At 42.5% G+C, this 22,629-nt stretch overlaps 1 protein-coding gene across 2 annotated transcripts in view; it reads right to left on the reverse strand.

The window, feature by feature from the left end:
• Positions 1–22,629, reverse strand: part of LOC100651474 (neuroligin-1) — a 149,968-nt gene that overhangs the window by 15,178 nt on the left and 112,161 nt on the right. For both annotated transcript variants that reach the window (XM_048406213.1, XM_048406215.1), the window contains exons 8-9: positions 19,806–20,070; positions 13,670–13,870 (exon numbers count right to left, since the gene is read on the reverse strand). In XM_048406213.1, the coding sequence (XP_048262170.1) occupies positions 13,670–13,870; positions 19,806–20,070 (466 nt within the window). The remainder of the gene's footprint in view (positions 1–13,669; positions 13,871–19,805; positions 20,071–22,629) is intronic.

Raw genomic sequence — 22,629 nt, forward strand, 5'->3', positions numbered from 1 at the left:
CTTGTAGAGAATGTACAAAATTAGTTTTACTGGAACCAGAACCCGATTAATCTCGTCTACCAAACAGATCGAGTCGCGATTCCGTTCGTGTCGACAATTAGATTATTCACCTTGACCTCCTCGAAAGTGCTCCACTCTGCTTCTTACCCAGGCTTCTTTTCTCTGCTGAATTCTTTCCAGTTACACTCTCGCTTCATCTCCGGGCAATTTCGTCGGCGACGGTAAATCCGTCCGTTTTTAACGAGCGAGTCGTTAAGGGTAAGCCACAGTTTGTGAAGCTGCACGGAATAAGACGCTAACCTCCCGACCCCCTTTATTCGTTTTGTTCGTTTTTCTTTTTTTTTTTCACGAACCGTCGAGCGGATCGAAGATCCACTTTCGTTTGGAATTTAATTCAATAACGCCAAGGATTTGTCTGCCTACCGTTCGCGTCGTTGTAAACTTTCACCAAGGTCGTTTCTTTTTCCACGTAGAAAGCGAAATTAAGTTAAGAGTTTCGAACGACGAATATTATTTTTGTCGCGCGTTAGGGGATGCCACTTTTAATTTACCTTGTGGAAGCTAGACGTTATAAAGCTATCGTCAGAAAAAATGAAATATCGTTACTCTCGATATGTTGATACGATTTGTTCGTATGTTGTCCTTTGAAACATCGATTATTTATGGAAATATAGAGAGAAATATTAGACATAGAGTAAATGCGCGATGATACGTAATTTTGAAAAGAGTATCGGAGCACAGAGTGATAAACTGCATCTGCCTACGATGGCGAACTACGACGGTATTGAAAAGGGGGGACGGCATTTTGGTGGCGCGATGATAAAGCATATTTATGCTTCTGTAGCATCGTTTTTTTTTTTTTTTATTTCTACCCAAGGAACATTACTGGCAAAGTTTGATCGTCGAAGCTTGGAGCACCCTATACGGATATACATGTATACGCACGTACACAGATATATACGGTTTTAAAATATCCATTTATACGGATATTTTACATTCTTTCATTTAACAAACCCGAACGATTCGTGCTACGTACCGATGTCTTATCGACTTTTTACATGGCTGTAAAATATTGTTAGATTCGCTTTTGTCGGTTCCAATTATTTTCAATTATACGCTGTACGACGCGAATAACGGTATTTTACGATATTTCAAATACGACGCAGTGCTCGACGCTTAACAAGTATTTAATAAAATCTCTCTCTTTAAATCGTTCAAGTCGATTTCGTATTATAATTTATTATAATCTCAATTTTTCCCGTTAAAGTTAATGTTTATCCAAGTGGCTTTTTCCTAATTATATTAAATTATATTAAGTTTAAAAATCTTGAATCGTAAAATCGTAATCGTTCTTAGTCTGAAATAAATTCGCAGAAATTGCACGAAACTCGCTTCCCATTTGAAGCGCTGAAATTTAAGAATATATAGGAAACGAGGCGAACTTTTAAACGCTCGAAAGCAATCTGAAATTTTTAGAAGCACCCAGCATCCACGGGGAAGCTCGGTATCTGGTATTCGATGGAACCAAGAGTCCTACTACCGTTGCCACCGTGCGAATGAGTTTCACGATACGATGCGACGCGTCGTCTTCCTTCTTTTCTCACTCTCTCTCTCTCTTTTTGTTCCTTTTCCTTCCGTTTTTCCCATTCGCGATCGATCTCTGACAAGAAACGTAGTCAAAAGGATTCGATTCCAATATCTACCAACTATCGTCACGATTTTTCTCGCTGCTATTTTCTATGCATACGATTCTTCTGTCTGTCTCTGTTTTTTTATCTTTATTTTAACCAACCTCGTTTCGCGAGTACCGAAAGAATTTATTGGTTCTCCGAGAGAGCGATTAAGGATCGATATTTATATTGACGCGACGTAAAAGGTTATTTTTCTAGAGAAATACGGGACGAGGATTTCGTACTCGTTCGATACTCAACGCTATTGTGGCAAAATATTCTAATTCTTGCGTGTTTCGGTAAGCTTTCGATGCTATGTACGCCGAGTTACGTTTCTTCGCAACGATATTTCGTTTCCGTGCTGCCGCGTTCCGAGACGCCGAACGGATAGAAAAGCGAACCAACGTCGTGCCGCTTTATTTCTCCTCGGCCAAATCTATCGAGAGCTTTCGAAACTCCACGAAAGTACGGATGAGAAACCGAGAACAAATAGGAACGCCAGACAAAGAGAAGAAAGGAGAGATCCTTTAAAACGCGAATGTAACGAACGTCTTTGAGAATACGTTCAAGTACGGTAAAAGCGTGTTCGCTAAATCGAACGATTATTCGAGTGGAATTACATTTTTTATCGATATGGTAAAACCTTGATTATCCGAACCAAAATACGACACGGCCGTTCGACAGAGATTCGGACGAGAAGGCGAAAAACTTTTTTCGCCGACTAGTCGACTGGCGAAAATATTTTCCGCCAACGCCAACAGCGGTACGAAATTGTCGGATCTTGCGATATTCTCCAGCCTCGAAATGCTACCAATTTCAAGTTCTCGCATGCCTCTGCTCTTCGAATAATCGAATAACCGTCTTTGTATACAACAAGGTTGCTCATTGCGAAATACGTATGTACTTCGTGTTACGGATGGAGTATATTATATGCAGCCTTTGCCCGTACTTTTCCGATTCTTTCGAACGGAAATAGCACCGTCATTGTTTTAAGACGTTTCTCTGAAATCTAAGCAACGAGTCTCAGCCGTTGCAGGTATCTGCCAGGATACCTTATCCGTTGGGAGGTAACACCCGGAAAGTACCGTTACGTTTTCCCTTTGCGTACGATAAACGTTTGATCTTCCTCTACCGCGAAAGTCCATTTTCCATAGCGTATTTGCGGTAATTCTTCGAGTTGCTCTCAGTGTCTCGTATAGCCAACAGCGTGTCGATATGACCAAGTAATCGTAAACTATACGGTTTAGACGATAAGTGAAACGGTTTAAAAGAAAAGAGAAAAAAAGGAGAAGAAAAAGAAAAAGAAAAAGAGAAGAAAAAGAAGAGGAAACACGCAGCGGGAAAGGTAACGGTGCCGATTGACAAACGGATTACGAGGTGACCACAGTCCTTTTTGCACGCAAGAGCGCTTACCTCGGAATCTCGAGGCAAAACAAATCTATCCAGAGAAATTTCGAACATATACATGTAAATCCAACTCTTTGATGCGATTATCATTCGATCGTCATTCGCGATTATCGAGAACGCCTCGTTACGAAGTTCTGCTTTCCTCTTGCAGCGTTTCCCATCGTCTACCGTCAGGGCCGATCCCGTCAGTTTCACGATTGGCCATCGGAGAGCGATTTTTTTCGAGTCTAGAATCGGTCAAGTAGGCGATTCAAAGCGAATTGCAGGAAGAAAGAGGTTGATCGCACGGGTGGCGGAAGAGCACGGGAGGCAATGCAGGTGGCGATGCGGCAAGCAAGCGCTGGCCGGCTTTCCGACCGAATCCGTACACAAACGTTTAATTCGCGCGAATCGATAAAACGCCGTTGGCAGCGTCGCTAGCTAACCCTCCGGCTTCGATTCAATTTCGAACCTTTTGCGATCGATATCTCGCGGACAGCGGCGCGTACGCGTCACGCGTGCAAATTGAATATTGTCCCGGAGTCGAACCCTCGGTCGGATATCTTGTTGCGTACGATCGTATTCGTGGACGGGAAAAGGTTCGTTGCACGCGTTCGTTCGCACCTGTCGCGTTCTAACCCGACTTCTCGTCGCGGAAATGATTTGTCACGGGATCAACGTTCGCGTATCGCGGGAAATTTCTCTCTCGCCTTGATTATTCTTTTTTTTTTTTTCCGGGGGAAGAATGGGATTTAAAGGTAGCTTTTAATCCGTAACTACGCAATGGTCGGTACGGTTACGGTATGGTTTCGCGCCTCTTGCGCACTCCGCCGTTTCCTTCTTTTTGCGCGCACGTCCTATTTACACCATGCAGTTCGTTAGTCGCTACTAGTCGAATGACCATTTATTCGACGTATGTCTGGCTTGTTGTATTTTTGTTTAACGTCTGCGTAGAATTCGATATTTGGTACGTTGATCGTTTCGCGCGCAAGCGTTAATAATTGTTCTTTCAGCCGATCGAAACGGTTCCAGTAGCAAGTAGTAAATATCGGTCTTGCTCCGATCTGAACGCGATACGATTCGTTTTGGAAGACCCAGCGATTCTCACCGTAATAAACGTTAATACGATTTGCCGCGAGTGGCGACATCAACGATGGTATCTCCTCTGGAACATCAACGAGATGTTGTCCAAGTCGGTGTTTCGATGTGAAACGCAACTTGGGGCACGCAGAGTCGATGTAACACCGATTTTAGAAAACAATTGAGATTCGATAAGACTAAATGGATATTTAAGACTAAACGGCACGTCAAATTTTGATCCTAATTCAGATAGATTCTAATTCGTAGAATGTAGGATGTCTCGTGAACTTTAGAAGCTACCCACTGAACCAACGCTTTTCTCTATCTCTAGTCGATTAGTTGCTACTCGTAATTAACGATTAACTGGTATAATCTGAAAATGACCAAAAGTAGAAACGAGCGTTGGATACGAGCAGACAATAAAATTGTTCCGTTAGTTGGATAATAAATGAAAAGGGGAGACGTTTTATTCGCCACTGAAACGTAAATCACGGCACGGCATTGGTTGCAGGGGCAAATATAATTATTTATTCCGGTGAACGGAATACGTAGAAATTTAACGAAGGATGAAAGTTTGCTTAGGTTTATGATAGGCACGTTCTACCGGATCGTCGTGACCGAGGACTTTGCGGCGAGTAGCCTCTTAGGGATCTAAACCATATTCACCGCGCGTATTAAGTATGAATCGCGTAACTGTCCGCCTACGTAAACTGCATCCCATTCTTGCGAGTAGCAACGATGCGATTGAAATTGAGATTTGAAAAATGGAGCAGAAATTACTTCCGCTCTAATGGCGACACTGCGCGTTCATGGACATTCTAGATGGCATAATATGTACGCAACTGTACAATAGGCAAGTTGTCCTCGTCGTACAAACAGATTGATTCGTCTAGCTAGCAGGACAGAGATACGTAAATCTGGAACGATTAATTACGTCGTAGGTAGCGGTACGCATCCTTAACGAGCTGATGTTTAATATTCGAAGGATGACTGTTTGTAAAAATCGATCGTGTAACGTAATGTCGCGTGTATATGCGTAAGCAGTTTTCGATCGACACAAGAAGACGTGCAATACTTTTCTTAATCGTTGCTTCTTTTCTTCCCATTTTTCTTAATCGTATCGTTGCTTTATCGTAGATATATATACATATAGTTACATACCATTTAAAATGGTCGTTACAAGTTTGGTAGATAGCTTGTCTATTATAAACATACAAGGCAAGGAAAGAAATTAAAACTATTTCACGATTGTAAAAACCTTATACGATGAAAATCAATGGGAGGAACGGAGAAGAGAAGAGAACGAAACATAGATAAACGAACCTGTTTTCCAATTATTCGAGCAAAATAAAGGACTTATCCAGCCACGTTTGTCTAGCGACAGCTAGCGGATCCTTCGTCAACATCGAGAAACGAACTTTTGCCAAGTCCTACTTAAAATTGGGTCTTGGATCGTTTACTTTTGCTCGGTTCGTGATTTTAGTTGGGATGACGATTAAAAGTTCCAGAGGGTAGATATCTTCTTAAACTCGTGGCAAATTTTTCGATTAGTTCGCGCGACCGACAAAGTTTCTTCGAACGTGCGATCAAACGTAACTCGGTTTCCTGATTATTATATAACGATAAAAACGGTTGGAAAATAGGTATTCGCGGATAATACGAGCTATCGCGCTATCGCGTTCGCGCAGCACGATGAACGTACGCGTACGTATTTTGTATTATTTTATGCCCGATAGAGAGAATTCGATCGATAGGTGACATTCGCATTCGTTCTTCCCGTCGTTGAACGAGTCGTATTCTAAGAAGGAAAAAAGCGTGGGAAAAATCTGCGAAGATAGGGAAGAAAGTCAGTCGGGGTAACGATCGAAAGCAGGCTTACGATTCTAACGGTAGTTGGGACGTTCGTTGAGCCTGCTGGACACAATCGGTCGTGTTGGAAGAGGAATCCAGCCGGTTAAATAGACGTAAAGCAACGTGACTCACGTGCAAAGACGAGATACGATCGACATGGTTCCGCGATACGATCGCGAAAGAAATAGCAAGCAGAAACGGTGTGCTTTTTCTACGAGCTTGGTTTCTACGTACTTTTCTACGTGCTTTCTACGAGCGGATTCAGCTTCGTTCGTGGTTAAGGCCGGATGAAAGCTAAGCGAGAGCATCGCGAATCGGACATTGTGGAAACATTGTTTTCTTCGCGAAGAGCAATCGATCTTTTGCCAAGGCAATTGAAATTTCGATGAGCGAAGTTTCGACCAACAATTTCTGTTTTTATTCGATCGTATCGATACACTGGTACATCGGTGCATGGCAATTAACGTTAGCAATGTTAGTTGCTAACGATGGCAATAAACGGCAGCCCTTCGAGTGGTGCGTTAATAACAGACGTATAATATCCGATGGGTCGTTTAACCCAATCAACTTATCTATATCTATATTTATCTATTTTTTATTTATATATGAAAGTAGTATAGATCGGTATCGGTATGAGTTTAAGTAATAACTAGGGCTTAAGTCTGGACTATATAAAAATGCGCTCATCTATATGCCAGAACCAAGTGTAACCGTAACGTAAATTTAATTGGAGGTTTCGCGAATATCTCGGAAACGAAGGCGAAACGGGGCGGTTACGTGCATGGGAAAAACATATTTCAAGGTCGTAATATAATTCCCTACCCAATAATTACCCTATATAATTAAAATTTCCAAGTTGGCAAGACGCGTATAATTCATCTATCCGGACAGCTAATCGAAATAATCGCTGCGTCTGTCGCGTTAAAATTTCAATCGTCTCGCCGTCGTATCGGTCTTTTAATTTCTTCTCAAGGTGTCGTCGGATCTGGAATTCGCCGCGACAGATTGCAATCCCGTAGCCTCGTATCAAATCTCGTCGGTGACAGGTGGCGGTGACGCGGGTTTTCATAAACTTTGTCACCAATCGCGTTATCGACGCCAAATTCTTTCTTTCTCCAAATGTTACTCTTGAAAATTTTGCCTGATAAATATCCTCGTCACCGTGTCGATTTTCGTTAAAGCTACGCGTTTCTCGTCGGGCAACCATCTTAAGCGACGCTTTTCGCTTGCTTCCTTCGATCTTGACGCGTTCCCGATTTCGACGATGTCTAAGTATGCCGCAGGAATTAGCAATCTCGACAGCTTTTTCCTACCACGTTTTAAACGTGTAGGACATGGCAGGCCAAAGTACCGATTCGTTATTTCCCCGCTATCGCGATAAATGCCAGCTACGTCTAGGTACCCCTGAAACCGAAAGTTATATAAGCAGCTCTAGCCTTCGTCCTCGGAGAAGTTTCGATTACAAGAGCAACAAACTCTGCCCCAATCCGATATCCAACGATATCCAACGATATCCAACGATATTCAACGACGCGGAAGTTGGCGCGCTACCGTTACGCAAATCAACGCATTTCCTCCAATTAATTTTTTCATTAATCATTTCACCTGTCGCTTTCACGCTTTTCTTTCTTTCTTTCTTTCTTTCTTTCTTTCTTTCTTTCTTTCTTCCTATCTACGATACATACGTATTATCTGTACACACGTATGTATATAGACGAAAGCCAAACCTATCGAATCGTTATTCACCGCTACGACGTTGAGTAAAATTCAACGCGGTAGCAAACAGAGTCGTTTTCGAGTATCGGAGAATCGTACGATCGTTGCTCGAGTTGTTACGGACGTCGCGCGTTGCGCGATAGACCGGCGATCCAGCCCCTCGACACCTTCCTACGCGCCACCGAAAGACGTACACTCGCCGCTTGAGATTCTTGCCACGCGGCAAGATGGCGAGCTCGTCCTCTTCCAACCCCTTGGACGTACGATCCATTTCACGCTGCAGCCAGCATACCCGTCAACTAGAGTTTTGTTACGATCGTTCCGGTTTGCGGCATTAAAAGAGTTTCCATTAAAAGTTTATTTTAATTTTATGGCGAATGCAAGCGTGTTTCTTTCTTCCTGTTACGCTATTCGTACGCTATTTTAGCGTTTAATTTTAGCGAATTTTAAGCAGTAGCTGTTTGTTCTTGGAAGGAGTTTGCGATTCGTATCGTTTGGAAGATTTTTATATTTATAGATGTTAAATTTTTAAGTCGAACGTTTCTATTCGTTAATTTAAGCCAAATGACTTCGAGGGAAAATCTGTACGAGTACCGCGCTCGTATCTGATATATCGGTAGCTCCATAGACAATCGTATCGATATCGATATCGATAAGGATAACGACTACTAGGTCCACTATTCCCTGTGCAGAAACGTACTCGAACAGAGACGATCGTGTGCGATTCTGCCGATCGACCTATTGGTCCGTTTCTCGCATTTTCCACTGCTTTCTCTTGGCTTTGCCTCAAAACACCGTTGGAAATCGCATTTCTTACCAGACTATTTGTCCTGCCTTGCCGAGATGAAATTTATAGCAGCACTCGATCTATTCGAATCTTCGTCCGTATTTATCGTTTGTCGCGAATTCTCGTATCGCGTGCTTCGACCCTCGTGAGAATTACGATACACGCGTCCACTATTTTGTCATTATAAATTTACGTTCTGTACCATCGAGCCAATTTTATCTCGTTGCACTTTGATTTCGTTAAAACGGTTTTTGCTACGGAACTTTTATCGTACCGGGCAAGGGGACCAGCAGTTTGCCATTTTTCAACATCATCGTCGAACGAATTCTTCGATCGTAATTTCGAATATCAAGTAGTTGCGAGTACGACGCTTGAAACTACGAGAGAAAGTCGATTTATTCGTAATTGCTAATATCCGTAACGTTCAACTACCTCCTCGATGGCCTTGAAATACGTTGTCAAGGTCGTATACGTATAACCGCTTTTTCCATTTCATCGATTCCAACAACTTGGTGGTTATGGTCGTGTCCAAATCATTATTTATCGAAACGCTTTTTCTTCCTTTTGGTTGGATCAAATATCGTAGAGTATCGACGTTCATCGAACGTTGAGTCGAATTTTCGTTACGAAAATTATTCCGTTACTCTAATTATTTTCAAGCTGACCCTGTCAGCTGTTTGCAACAACGTTACCAAGTCGAATGTCACGAATTTGCGACATAGTAATTGGCAGTGTTTAATTAGTGGCAATTTCAAATATGTCTGACAGCAGTTTTGAATTAAAGCGTGCCTATTTGCGATTAACGAGCGTAATTAATTATTATCGACAAAATTCGTTCGCTACGAATCGCTACTGTAATTATAATTGTAAAATAGTTATGTATAATTATAAAAATTGTATAATTTGCGGATACTGTAAGACGTCGTTTCTTTCTGTATAGCATTTACGCTGTATGCTGAAAGGATCGTCTTTCTCTATCTTTGTCTCTAGTCGATAAAATAAATCGAGTACAGCGGCAATATGCGTTTAAAACGTTGTCACAAGTACAGATATGCGAAACTGTTTCGACTCGTAAAAATAGAAACGAGCTTTCGCTTTGTCGTTGAAAATTATTACCGATTATTACCCAATTATTGTCCGTTTCAAAGGATCCATCAGTCCATGTGAATTTTAACCAATATTCCATGCTCTGAATTATAGTCTGTCAGAGGCAAGAGAAGAACAAAACGTAATCCGTTGTTAGTCGCGTTAGCTAACAGAAACGAAACGATACGTAAGAGAGAGAATCATTGGTCCTTGGATAAAGACGATCCGAGTGCGAAATTACTTGGTCTTGCGTGCTCGATGGTTTAATTATAAACTTAATTATAAAAATAAATACGTAAGAGATACAACGATAAGCCGATTTTTCAGATTTAAGCCGTATCGTCTCACGGAGGCTGAGACGAATAAGCAGATTTGATGTACGATCGCAAAATGGTTGTAGGTGGTATGCCAGGTAGGTTATACGGAGGATGGTACAGGAGGTTACACGGCTTCCTAATCCTGAGAAACTGACCCATAAATCTTCGAGTACGCTCGTCGGTGTCTTGTACCCACTTGGCTTTACGATACGTTAATTGCCATTCGCTGCTATTTGGCTAAGGTAAGGGTTCTCGGAGCGAGTTAATCGGCACCTTTTGGCCATTCGTTACTTTACCTTGATTACTTCTTCAAAGAATTAATATCGAAAATATCTCGTCTTATGCTCTCGGCTCTATACGTATCAATATGTGTAAATTTTATTTATTTTTCTTGCCAACATAGAACAAACCGTGTTACGTTTTTCAAATACAGAAGCAACGAAAAGAAGATCGAAGATTCCGTGAAATTGTTCCTTCTTCTTTCCTTTGGTAAAGATACTGAAACTCAACCGAGATCAAATACTATGATAATTCGGATGTGGTAGACGAATTTCCGAACAGACAGCGAATTTCTGAAAGCGAAACATCCTGAATTCCAAAGTCAGGCTACCATATATATATATATATATCTCTTGACGAAGTTGTTCGATCGTACGATCGGCACGAAAACGGCAGCGTTGTTCAAGCAACTGGTCGAGAATCCAGCTCTGTCCACCTCCCTCGACAAAGTATCCAAACGCGATGAAAAAAAGCCTCCGAACCGCGCTCTTTCCACCGTTAACGAATCTTCCATCCGCACAAAAATTTCAATGGGAATCAAGCTCTCGAGACGATTCAGCTCTCCGGTTATCATACGTCGAAAGGACTGGGTTCTTGTTGGCAAAAGTTGGAAATAGGAACAAGAAAGGAGAAAAATCTCTCTGCAGGTTCTTTTGCCGTATAGAGATCGCGTGGGAAGAGTATTTCTTGGCGAAACGTTGGCAAGGTTGCGAAAGGGGCAAGAACGGGCAACGTCGGTGAAACGCCGCCTGTTGGTCGATTCATCCAACCGCGGGGCGGCCCGCTTTTACGTTTCTCCTCTCGCGTTGCTAAATCATCTCCACCACGGTTCTCTCAAATTCGCGGCGAACGAACCACTTTGACGAGGCCGGAAGCAAATTTCAACGACTCGTAGGAAATCGATCTGTTCCTTGTCTGCTTCTCTTTCCACCGGTTCGTTCTTTCCTTTATTTCTCGTTTTGGCTCGTGGCTGCGGAAAAAGTTTGTTACCGTTTGTTCAACTCCTAGGAGAGACAGATCGCTTGGTTCGATAATTTTAGCGATATCGCTGTTGGTAGACACAGCAGCGATGCGGTTGTTGGCTGTTAAACTAATCTAAGCTAAAGATTCGCTTCGCAAGCAAATAAAAGATCATCAAAAGCATGTTTATGATAGAAAAGCGAAACGAACGACTAAAGCGGTCGAAATCAGTGGAAGAAACGGCACAGAATCGTTTAGGCTTCGGACTCAAAGTTAAATTAAATACTTCAAAATTACATCGCTGATATCTCAGGCTTGTGGACGATACTCGTTATTTCTGAACGATCTGTTTCGATCTTTCACCTCAAAGATCTAACGATCTCGCTGAACAGCAACGACCAACAGAGCGGAAGATATTACTAGCCAAACGGCAAACGGTAATAATTATCGGTAGGGGAAAGGTAATAAGCGGAATTGATGACTCAGCCGCGCCGTGGCGGGCCAAGACGGATAACGTGCACATCGCGTCGGATCGTACGTTCGCGCGAACAACCAGCGTATATTACGTCGGGACGCGAGGCGAATAATAAATTCTGTCGGCTGCTTCTCGCCGGCTCGGCCCGGTATCTCGCGATATAAGCGCGGCTGGTCTGCAGGGAATCGTCAACAATCGCGAATGTGCCACGTATCCGATGAAAAACGGCACCACCGAGCCAGAACTGGCATTAACGAGCGTAAACGCGAGAATGCTTTGTGGCAAGGTCGACGATCGTCCGATATCGTACCGCGCGAACGAGAATTTCGCGCGAATCGTCGCGGCGATACGATACACCTAACGAGCGTGCCGATCGAACGTTGTCGCGTTCGGTGGAAATCGATCGGCACACATATTTTTCGCGCCAGCAGCCACGCTTTAAGCGTTGAAACTCGATCGAACGTAGCAATGCCCGAAGAATCCTTGGAATCGTCGAACAAGCACGTCGAGTTGCGCGAGTCGTCTTCGTACCGATCGGTCCTATCGTTCTTCCTACCGTTCTTCCTATCGTTCTTCCTATCGGTCTTCCATCGTCGGCCAGCCGGAATCGTTTGAATCGTCGAACGCGAGTAGAAGCAATCGACGTTCCACAGTTTGCTTTGTCGTAACGTCGTTTCGTACGCTCGTCTAAATCGAACCGTAGAATAAATAATAAATTATTATTAAAAGAGAGGAGGCGTGTCCGACGAGATGGACAGAAGCGATCTTATTTTATCCGATAAATCACTGTTTTCTATATCGAAGAATACGAATGAAAATTGTATCTTTCGTAGCCTATCGCCTAGACAAATGAAACAGGCTTGAGAAATCAATGCGCGTCTTTCAACCTTAACGCGTTAACGGCACAGCCGAAACCGCCGTTACACGATGATCTTAGTCATCGATAACTTTCTAATCGATGGATAGATGGTACGCGCGTTACGAGTAAGCTTTATATAGATCGGTCGCATCGTCATCCACTTTCGGTACTGTCAAAACCACGCGAGATCAAAGAGTCGGGAAATAAAGAATCGGCCCAATTTTCCTCGAGCCCCGTATCTCTAGACCCGCTTTCGTTTGGAAAGAAAAGCGGCTCGGCTCGTTGATCCCGTTTCCGCGCAACCAGTTTGCAACGGTCTATCGCCAGCCGTATCCTATCGAGATCGTTCGCGAAGCTTGTTTCGAGCACGGCGTCGCCGTTAAACAGCGGAATCGAGGGCCGCGTGCCAAAGCATCATCTTTTATTGCACAGGGATCGGGTCAAGCGTTACGGCATCGTGAATCATCGCGAATAGTCCACGATTCGTAGAATTTGTCGTACGAATGGAAAAGCGACGCGAGGATGCGCCTAACGAAATTGTCGTACAGTCTGCGTCGCGATCTAGCGGTCCAGCGATCTAGCGAAATCGAAATCAGGCGTTTCGGTAAAGGTCAGTTTCGGTGTGGGGGCCGTACGATCAGACATTTCGTTCGATATATCGTTTACGTATACAGCGGGATCGATGTTCGTTTGTCAGGCCTTCGGTACCATGGCCTCGTGTGTCGAACCTGTTAATTTACCATCTCGCTGTTTCGCGTTTCTTCGTTTTGACCCGTGTATTACGCGTTATAACGGATCGTTCGCCGTAACTTTTACCGATCACCGTGATACGTTTGCGGATACGGCAGAGACAAGCGGTCGCGCGCTGTCGTGCGACGTGCTCGAATTTCTTGCAAAACTCTAGAAAACTAGAGTGTGGCCGAATGATGGGTTTACGACGTGTTTAAATTTCATGAAAATCGAAGGCGCAGATCCAAACTTTTATGCATACGTTGTAGGTGTCGTATAAAACCGGCAACGTACCAGTACCTGTGTCGAAGTTACGGCATATTTGTCGCGAACGTAGATTCAGAGAAGAGTCGATATAGAGCGCGAATAGCGATCTCGAAGATACGGTAAACGCGAAAGACGATCGATCCGACTGATCATCGATCGAGTAGTATTATCGATGTAATAAAAGCGAGTAAAATTTAGCGTACTTACATCTCCCTTTTCCGGAACATATTTAGCCAGCCAACCCCATAGGACTCCAAATCCAAGACCTCCGAGAATGGCAATAGGACCCTGGAGGATCTGATACCAGAGCGCATCGTGGGAGAACATGATGCTCTTTATTATCCCATGGATCGCCACTGATGCCGCGTCATCGATTCCAGACACAGCGATGATCAAAGTTGGAATGCCCTGAAGTGAAACCAATAACGAAGATCGAATAAGTACCTCGATGCAGCGATTATAGACTATTGATCGAAAAATAAATCAAGCAACGATTAAATTTAAATCTGTAAACGCTTTTAGCGATTTGATGAAACGCAGAAACAACGATTAATACCTAATACGTAATAATAATTACGTTGTAAAAGAAAAAGAAATATATATATGTATATAACAATAATTCTCAAGTGCAAAACAGCGAATCGTTGTTTCATAAGAAATCAAGAAAAATAGCGAAACAAAGTGCGATTAAATCTCGTTATCGCGGTAATCGGTACCTTTGCTCTGTCATATGCTGGAACGAATATACAATCGAGAGAGAGAGAGAGAGAGAGGGGGGGAGAGAGAGAGAGAATTTAAGCGACTATCGTCTAATAAATATAAAAGACTGTACGCGGCATTCGATAACGCGTCGTTTCAAGCGGATGTTCCTTTAGAATTATTCCTGGACGCCCGTGTATTGATGACATCCTTGATGTATTGTTCAAGAGTCACGCTTGTTTTTCGGCTCTCTTATGCCCGTTTGAATAGACACGGCCGCACCAATCAGCGACATCATCGACATCAGGGTAAAGGATATCCAATCGTAAATATTAAAATTACAGAAGTAAAATTTAAATTATATCCACGCCAGGAGATGGCGAAATAACGAAGAAAAGGATTATTAGCCATCCTCGAGGGTCAATTTTCTTACCGAGTTTGATGGCACGAGATGAACAGCATCCCGACAGAAATCGACGGTTTCCGTATTTTTCATCTCCTACCGCCGTAACTTTCCTTATTTTCCAACGACGACTACAACATCCGCGACTCGCGGAAACCTCGTTATCGGCTGCAATCACATTCCATCGCGGTAACTTCGAAAACCATTAAGGAACTTTAAGCCGGAACGTTCGAGGTCAATGAAAATAATCCGCCGTTTGATAGATAGAAAGGAAACGGAGTTGGAGGAATCGGGGAAAACGAAACGAAAGAGAATTAAGAGGAGGAAGAAGAATCTAACGAGATCACGCTCTCGCGATTCTTTCGAAAAGCCATATCTCGTATGGGATTTAAGTTCGACGATCGTTCCAACGACTTCTTAAATCGCGTTGAGTTGCTCCGTCGACAAAGGGATTTCGATTCGTCAGCCATTTCCGCGAACATTTGTTTCGTTGTACGTTCTCCTTTTGCGCGATCGTTTCGAAAGTTTGGTTAGATTTGAAAAATCTTTCGTCGCGTTGCTTTTTTTCTTGTTCGACGGTCTGTATATAAACGTTTATCGCGTTCACGAATTACCGATCGAACGGTATCTCGGTGCGAGACTTTTTCGCAGCCCTATCCTGCGTGGACCATTGACCCAGCGGAGATCCACTTTGTGAAAAAACAGGGCAAGCGATAAATTATACTTAAAAATTAGTTGTCCGCTTTTTAAATTTCAGTTGGTACTTTGAAAAGCTGTTTGTTTAAACGTGGATGGCAAATGGGCACATTTTCGAATGGCCAGGCTCGGTTCCAAATCCTATTTCAAGACGTTGATGATTGCGAATTTCCGAATCCGTGAATAAAAATAGCACGAAACGTGGCTAAAACGATGGACGGCTTCGTCGGTGTGGCAACCGGTCGGCCATAATTTTGATTAAATTATTTAATTTTATATGTACACGTATACTTTATATTTTGCACGTAGTACGATACGCTGTCAGTGGCGCGTATCGCGTAAAGTATAAAATCACCGGTACCGGTCGAGTACCGGTTAACAAGAAATCCCACTAACCCAATCTACGATAAACCTTCGACTTAAATAAAAACTCAACGGCCTCTAATATTCTAAACGATACTAAAATAGCATTTACACGATCGCGTACACCGACTATCAAATATCCAACACGCGTGTCGTCACGTCTTCGCAATTCCAAGTTACCTCTATCTACACCACATCTTCGATCAAAAAGTTTGAAATTTATTTCCAGAGTCTAATACGGAAATTACGTTCAGAAACACGATTACTTAACGGTACAAGGAACATGTACGTAGCACGCGGCAAAGGGACGAGAGAACGAAGAAAAGGTTCCCTCTCCTTTCTTTGTCTCGACCTCCTCTTTTTGATTCCTCGGGAACCTTTTTGATCTCGCGGTTAATGCGAATTACTCGGCACACTCTTGACAAAGCGTTTAATTTCTTCTCGCTTGCGCGGCTGCTTCCACCACAAGAGCGACGAATAAACAAAAAGTCTCGTCTAGATTTTTCGACTCATGAATATCACATTGCCAGGAATGGCCTTTGCACTCTTCAAACAGCTTCCACTCCATTTTCTAAACTGAATTATTTAAGTCCTCCCACTGTTTCTCCTATCTCTTTCTCTCTTTCTCTTCTTCTCTCCCCGTTTGCGCTCTTCTTCATCGTTCAGTTCGTTCTTGCTAATGTTTTTCACATTATCATTTTAAACACGACCGTATCGTTGCGACGCGTCAAATCTTCTGGACGTGCCAACTTTTGTCCCTGGACTGTAAACTTCGCATCCGAGCTGTCTTTAATGATTCTGTTTGTTTGCTGTTCGGTGACGGCGATGGCGTTTCGTTGAATTTTTCCTCGTAATATGTACAATCTTGGGGAAAAATAATTCGATGACTTGTATATTTGTAAATGATGGATCTATATTTTTAGAAAATGTAATAGCGTATAATGTCTAAACACGCAAGAAATCGTTTCTCTTCCATGAAATATTACATCGTTATAAATGGAATTTTGTTGACATAACAAATCGCCTTGCAATGATAAACCTTTCAATCAGTTCTGCATACGCTATTCGCATTTAGTGAAAATTTAATAATTTATCGTTTCATTCACCGCGTTAATTGCACGTTTCTCGTTAAATGTATTCTTCTGTTTCCAATCTCTGTCGAGATCTAATAATTTACTTTCGCTTATAATTCAAACAGTTCGAGTATATATGTATATCGATAGGATAGAAAAAGTCTTGTGCTCCCCGTAATTTTCCAATGGTAAATTAGAGCTTTACTATAGATTCCTGATATTCGAAATGTCCGATTTCGTGTACAAAGTCTTTCGAACGCGTACGATGGTCTGGGCAACGGTCATCTCGATTATTTTCAATGATAAAGCATACTGAAGCGAAATTTGTCAAAGCGAGGTTGGAACGTGGGACAAGTAGCGACGGGGCGTTATGGTCAGACGCCTGTGGTACGGAATTAGCCATTCATGGAAATTGCCTCGCGCCCCTTGGCGATTTGACGAATACGTCGATTTGTCGATAAGAACTGTTACTGACAGGCCGTTCCGAAGGCAAGAATACGCCCTGTGAATAAAGACTACCGTCTGAATATCGATCACTCGGCCATCCACAAACGATATTTTCGACAACCTTTGTAGCATCGTTCCAAGGATGCACGATCCGCGACAGAAATTGTCTTTCGTGATTATTCAGGCGCGTTTCTTCGGCGGTTTTATATTGCTGTATAAATTAAGAGAAACAATGAAATTTAGCCGACAGAAACGCGATAAAACGTATTGGTAATGTCTGAAATAGTTATTTCAGTCGAGTAACGAGCATGTTGTACGTAGTTACGGTTAGTTGAAACTCGTTTCGTATAAATTCTTTGACAAATTTTTACTACTTTGAAAAAATGTTACTAGGAAATTATTATAATTCAATCGTCAGCCTCCTTTTCCAATCCAATCGGAAATAAATAATCGGATATAAAATTAGTCTCTGCATCGATGTGCATTTTATATATCTCTGTTTTAAGATATTTGGGCTAGCCTGTAAGATTGCTCGAACGAATAATTTTCATTTTGATTCGATTCGTTTACGAGATAACGCGTGTAAATGGACAAACATGGAATAATTGTTGATCCAAGTTTTTACAAAAGCAATTAGTTTCTTGTAATTTTGTTTGTTACGTATCGCGCAATAAGGATTTTATACCACGGTATTAAATTTTCAATTTTCATTGTTACGTTAGCGATATTAAACAACTTTATTTCGCATATTTTTCTTCAACAGTAAAACGTAACGATCGTTACAGAAGTACAACTGATAGGAAAACGTAACCTATGTGGTAAATCGCATCGGTAAAGATCCGGCTAAATCCAGCCGCTAGTTTAATCTGCCGCAATTACGGAACGCTGTTGAACCTGTAATCCTATCTGATACGAGGTAAATAGAGATCCTTCGAATTTGAGACCATCCTGCTTCAATCTGTGCAAAAGTACCGCCGCATCGTTTTGATCTAATTAATTTAATAACGTCTTTAATCCCGCATCAGAAGCATTATAGGAGCAGATTTTACGCCAATTTTATTAATTGTATAACACTGATTTTATCATTTTATCATATCATATAATTGTATAACATTGTAGATTTTGATCGTTCGATCGTCCTTTTCGAACAATAAACAAGAAGAATGATCATCATTTTTGACGTTTCGATGGAAAAAGTCGAAAAGGTCGAAAAGGTCGAAAAAGGAGAAGGGAAGAAGTAACGCGAATAACCTGTAATTTCGTATTTTATTCTATTCTGGTGTGTTGGGTCCTCCTCCAATGACGCATCGAAGAGGATCTCGACCATGGAGATTTCACCGGATCTAACGATCACCGTACGATTACAGGCCGGTGCTGTTTAATCTATGATTCCGTCTAATTCGATGGTATGCCGGTTTTCCCCGAAAATATATCGTAATCGGCGATTATAGGCGTATTAAATTTCCCAGGAAACGTTTCTGTTCCTGGAAAGCCGACTCTCCGCGGTTTTCAAGGTTTAAGTAATCCAACGACGCGAACAGATCACGATACTAAATAGATGTAGCTTGATCGCAGCCGACTATTCTTCGACTTGCTTTTCGCCTTGGCGTTGAACAGATACGCGCGTTTGCCGTTTGCGTTGATCGTTTAACTATTAATTGGTTGCGCACGAGGGCTCTCCAGAGACGATAACGAAATGTATTTATCAAACATTGTCCGCTACAAGAATATTGTAAACGATATCTGAGATTAAACAGGCTGAAACGTACAGAATACGAGAAAAATGTCGTTACTCGGGAGACAATTGTTTGTTAGAACGTTAGAATGCAATTATGAAATTACAAAGAAATCATAATGTTAAATAGTTGGAAAAAGAATTTGCGTTAAATATAGTATAGTCTCTTTAGTATAGTCTCTTTTTCGTTCTCTCTTACATTCGTCGCCTATATTCAACGATATTTTGCACGAATTTGAATTAACGTGGTTTTATAATCTCTTGAATAGCACGGATGCAACTACAAGGTCCTGCTAACCGTATAAAACGCGTTTTTATTCCTCGATTCGGGAAAATTCAATCTACCAAAGAAAATGTCGCTGGCACTGTAAGTCGCACGGAATCGTATGGGAAAGCTAGCTACGTACATTTGAAATGAAAGATTCGAAAGAAACTTTCTCGGTTACTTTGAAACAAAGTAGAGTTGGTAGCGTCGATTCGCGAAAAGACTCGTTCGCTCGATCGAGCCCCATCACCACCGCGAGCTGGTTGCGAATTTTTCCCGCGTCTCGTCGTGCGCAATTGCACCGCGAGGAAACGCGAAATTGCAGCGGTGGTGCAGTACCGGCGTCCTAAAGAAATTTAATTAGCGTCGACGTGCATTCGGTAAGTTTACGGCGCACGAGTGTTCCCACCGTATCGCGCTACCGACTAACGGATGCAACTTGGCGGGCATTATCTCTGAACACATACGTCTGGCCGACGCATCGCGACGCGATTAATTCGCGCAATTTTCGCTCTTGTTCGAACGAAGCTGCTTCGAAGAATACGGAAAGAACGTTGCGGATTTTTGTCGCTCTTTAAAATGGATAATGCAGCGAGAATTTTCGCTTGATAGAGCTGATAGAGATGTTAACAAAAAAGCAAAAAAAAATGATTTAATCTCACCTTGGCAACTCCGTAACCTTTGGCACGTAACCTGAAGAGGCAAGGTACTACGACGGCTGGCGAAACAGCAGCTACTACGCTTCCAAGCAAGAAACCCCATATCCAGGGCAAATTAAGAAGATATTTCGTTAGTACAGCTACGACGACTGCCTCGACCACCCATGGTATTAGACCGAGCTTCGGCACCGTAACTCTCAACCTTTTCAAGGCGTTTGGATCCAAGTCCAAACCGGCTCTGGTAAGGATAATAACTAGAGCGACCTTTCTGTAACAGAAAACACGAGGATTAGCGACTGATCTTTAGATATTTACCGTGAAATACGACGAATTCTTTTCCAAAAGAGTCTCGACGATGTCCTTAAGTTTTCGAAAAAGTCTCTCGTTTAATTAGCACGGTTAGTCTTTACGACGTTACCTATCGGTTTGTTAATTTGCTAATTAAATTCAACCAGATCTTCGATCTCGTCTAAAGTAAAGCAACCTGACCTCAAACTTAGTCTCGTTTAACAAACTTATCGAATAATACTTCCAAACGTTCGAGATAATTATGGCCACTCGTTGTTAACGTTATCTAAATTCAGAGCGGTAACTTTAGGTAAAAGAATGTCGCGAAACTTTTGAGAAAACTCGACCGATGACGCGAGTTAAACGGATTTCGCGCTTTAAAAGCGTATCCTCTTAACTACTTTCTAATCGTTTGCTCGCGAACCAACTAAGTTAGAGGAGCTGTTGCGCTTTTCAGCCAGGTCACTCGTGTTTCAACTTTGACAACGTATCCCTCGTGAATCTGTCTCGAAGCAGAGGGGGCAGCTTATAGTTGGAGTTTGCGCCTCCGTTTGCATAGCGCGTCGAAAATTCGACGCGTTTTCTCGAGATTGCCGATGCCTCGCAGAGGCACTGGTTCAGGCACAGAGCGAAACGCAGCTTTCTCGTCCCCGTTCCTCTTTCGCCGAAGAAACTCGTAATAGGATAAGTTTTGGACGGTCCGATTCCGCGAACCGGTTTCGCAAACTTGCATCTTTAGCGTCGGTGGCATCTTTAACTATCCGCGAGACTCGACTTCTCGTCGAGTACCTTCTCCGGCTTTTCGAAATTCCAACAACTTTGCGTTCCCTGGGCCTCGTGCATTTTCATTTACATAACGACGAGACGACCAGTTCCGATTGGATTTCCGATTTCGTTGGCAATTCGCGGACATAAGGCTTTGATATTTTTAACGTGGTTACATTCTCTTTTCGATAGAGTCGCAATTATCCGTCGTAACGGACTCTTTGTAGATACGTTTGTATCACGAAGTAGGCTTTCAACAGCGTCAGTTCGATAAAAGAAGCTACGGATTAAGTTTTATCGTGACGCGTACGTAAACGTTTGACATTTGATAGTCGTGTAACGCGAAATGTTAATCGTACGACGATTAATTAAGATCAAACTGAAATTGAATCGTCTACCGATCGTTACCGTACGTTATCGCTAAAAGAAGTAGTTTTCAAGTAGTTGAATAGGTTTTCGTACTTGGTATTGGATAACCTGGTTATCTTCGGTGCTTCGACATTTTTAGTAATGGAGGAGTAGAATGTAAAAATCGTAAAATCGGTCATTTAATTCGTCAACCATGGATTCGCAGGTGTGTCGAACGTCCGATAATAGTTAAAACTTTGATTTTAGCATCGTATGTCGCCCTTGAGAGGCGATGTTAAATAAACTCTTCGAATAAATATCGCATCTCGTTGTTTCTATCGCGAGCAAAGATTTCCTCCGTGTGTATCTTCCATTTAAAAAGATATTTTCTCGCTCGAACAAGGATGTACACACCAATGGTACGTCGATATGAGAAGCAAACGCTTTGACGTTTCGATGTTTCTACTTGCAGCAAAAAGCTCGTTAGACGGTTGTTGCCTTGCTACGTATGTAGCACGTAATGTACATGTATCGTATTTTTCACGATTATTTTACTCCGAATATCGAGCCCCGCTGGAAAACGTCCATTGCCGGTCTTCGGCCACGCGGTTATCTAAATATTTCAAAATTCCGACTCCTTGGGGAAAGCCTGTAGCCATGTTTTACGTAAACGATGATTATGATTAATCCTCTATAGCATCTATAGCGGCATCGTGCGACTTTGAAATACCGAGTATAACGAGTACCGTCGTTTGACAATTTCATTCTTCGATACGGATTAGATGTTAAACAGGGCGTAGGAGAGAAGCTGCGAAAGAAAAATTTCCATCGCGTAAAGGAGGAGCTTCCGAGAAAATTTATACTTTGCTATATTATTTATATTTTTTATTATCACCGGTGCAGTTAATCGAAAACATCGGCTCGACAAAAGCTTGATGAAAACTTTAGCCTCTCTCTCGTGCTCTTTACTGGCTTGCCTCTTCTCCACCTGTCCCTGTTTTCTCGAAAGAAAAGAAGATAACCGCGGTATATAAAAGCAAAGAAGAAAAAGAGGAGGAATAAGAGGAAGAGCAGTTGTTGCGAGAGTACAATAGCACGTGGAGAAAACGTTGCTTGGCAGCGACTATTATTTGGCGGGCATTCGTTGGCCAGTTGGCTGTTCCGCGGCCAAAATGTGTCGCGCGAAGAACACTCGACCTACATCTATGCCGGGCTACCGGTGAACCAGTGAAACGTGCTCTAATTTGAATTAATGGTTGGCTGTAATGCGCAGAAAACAACAACACCCACCAGCCAAGCTTTACGCCCCAGTAGATCCGATCGTTCGTTGTTCGACAGTGGTTGGCCCCGACCTCCTTTTTCCGACACTAGACTTACGAATCTGTTCTCGCTACTCGTCGCATCGGTCTTATCGAATTCCAACCAT

The sequence above is a fragment of the Bombus terrestris genome, chromosome 1, assembly GCF_910591885.1.
Source record: "Bombus terrestris chromosome 1, iyBomTerr1.2, whole genome shotgun sequence".
Classification (NCBI taxonomy): Eukaryota; Metazoa; Arthropoda; class Insecta; order Hymenoptera; family Apidae; genus Bombus; species Bombus terrestris.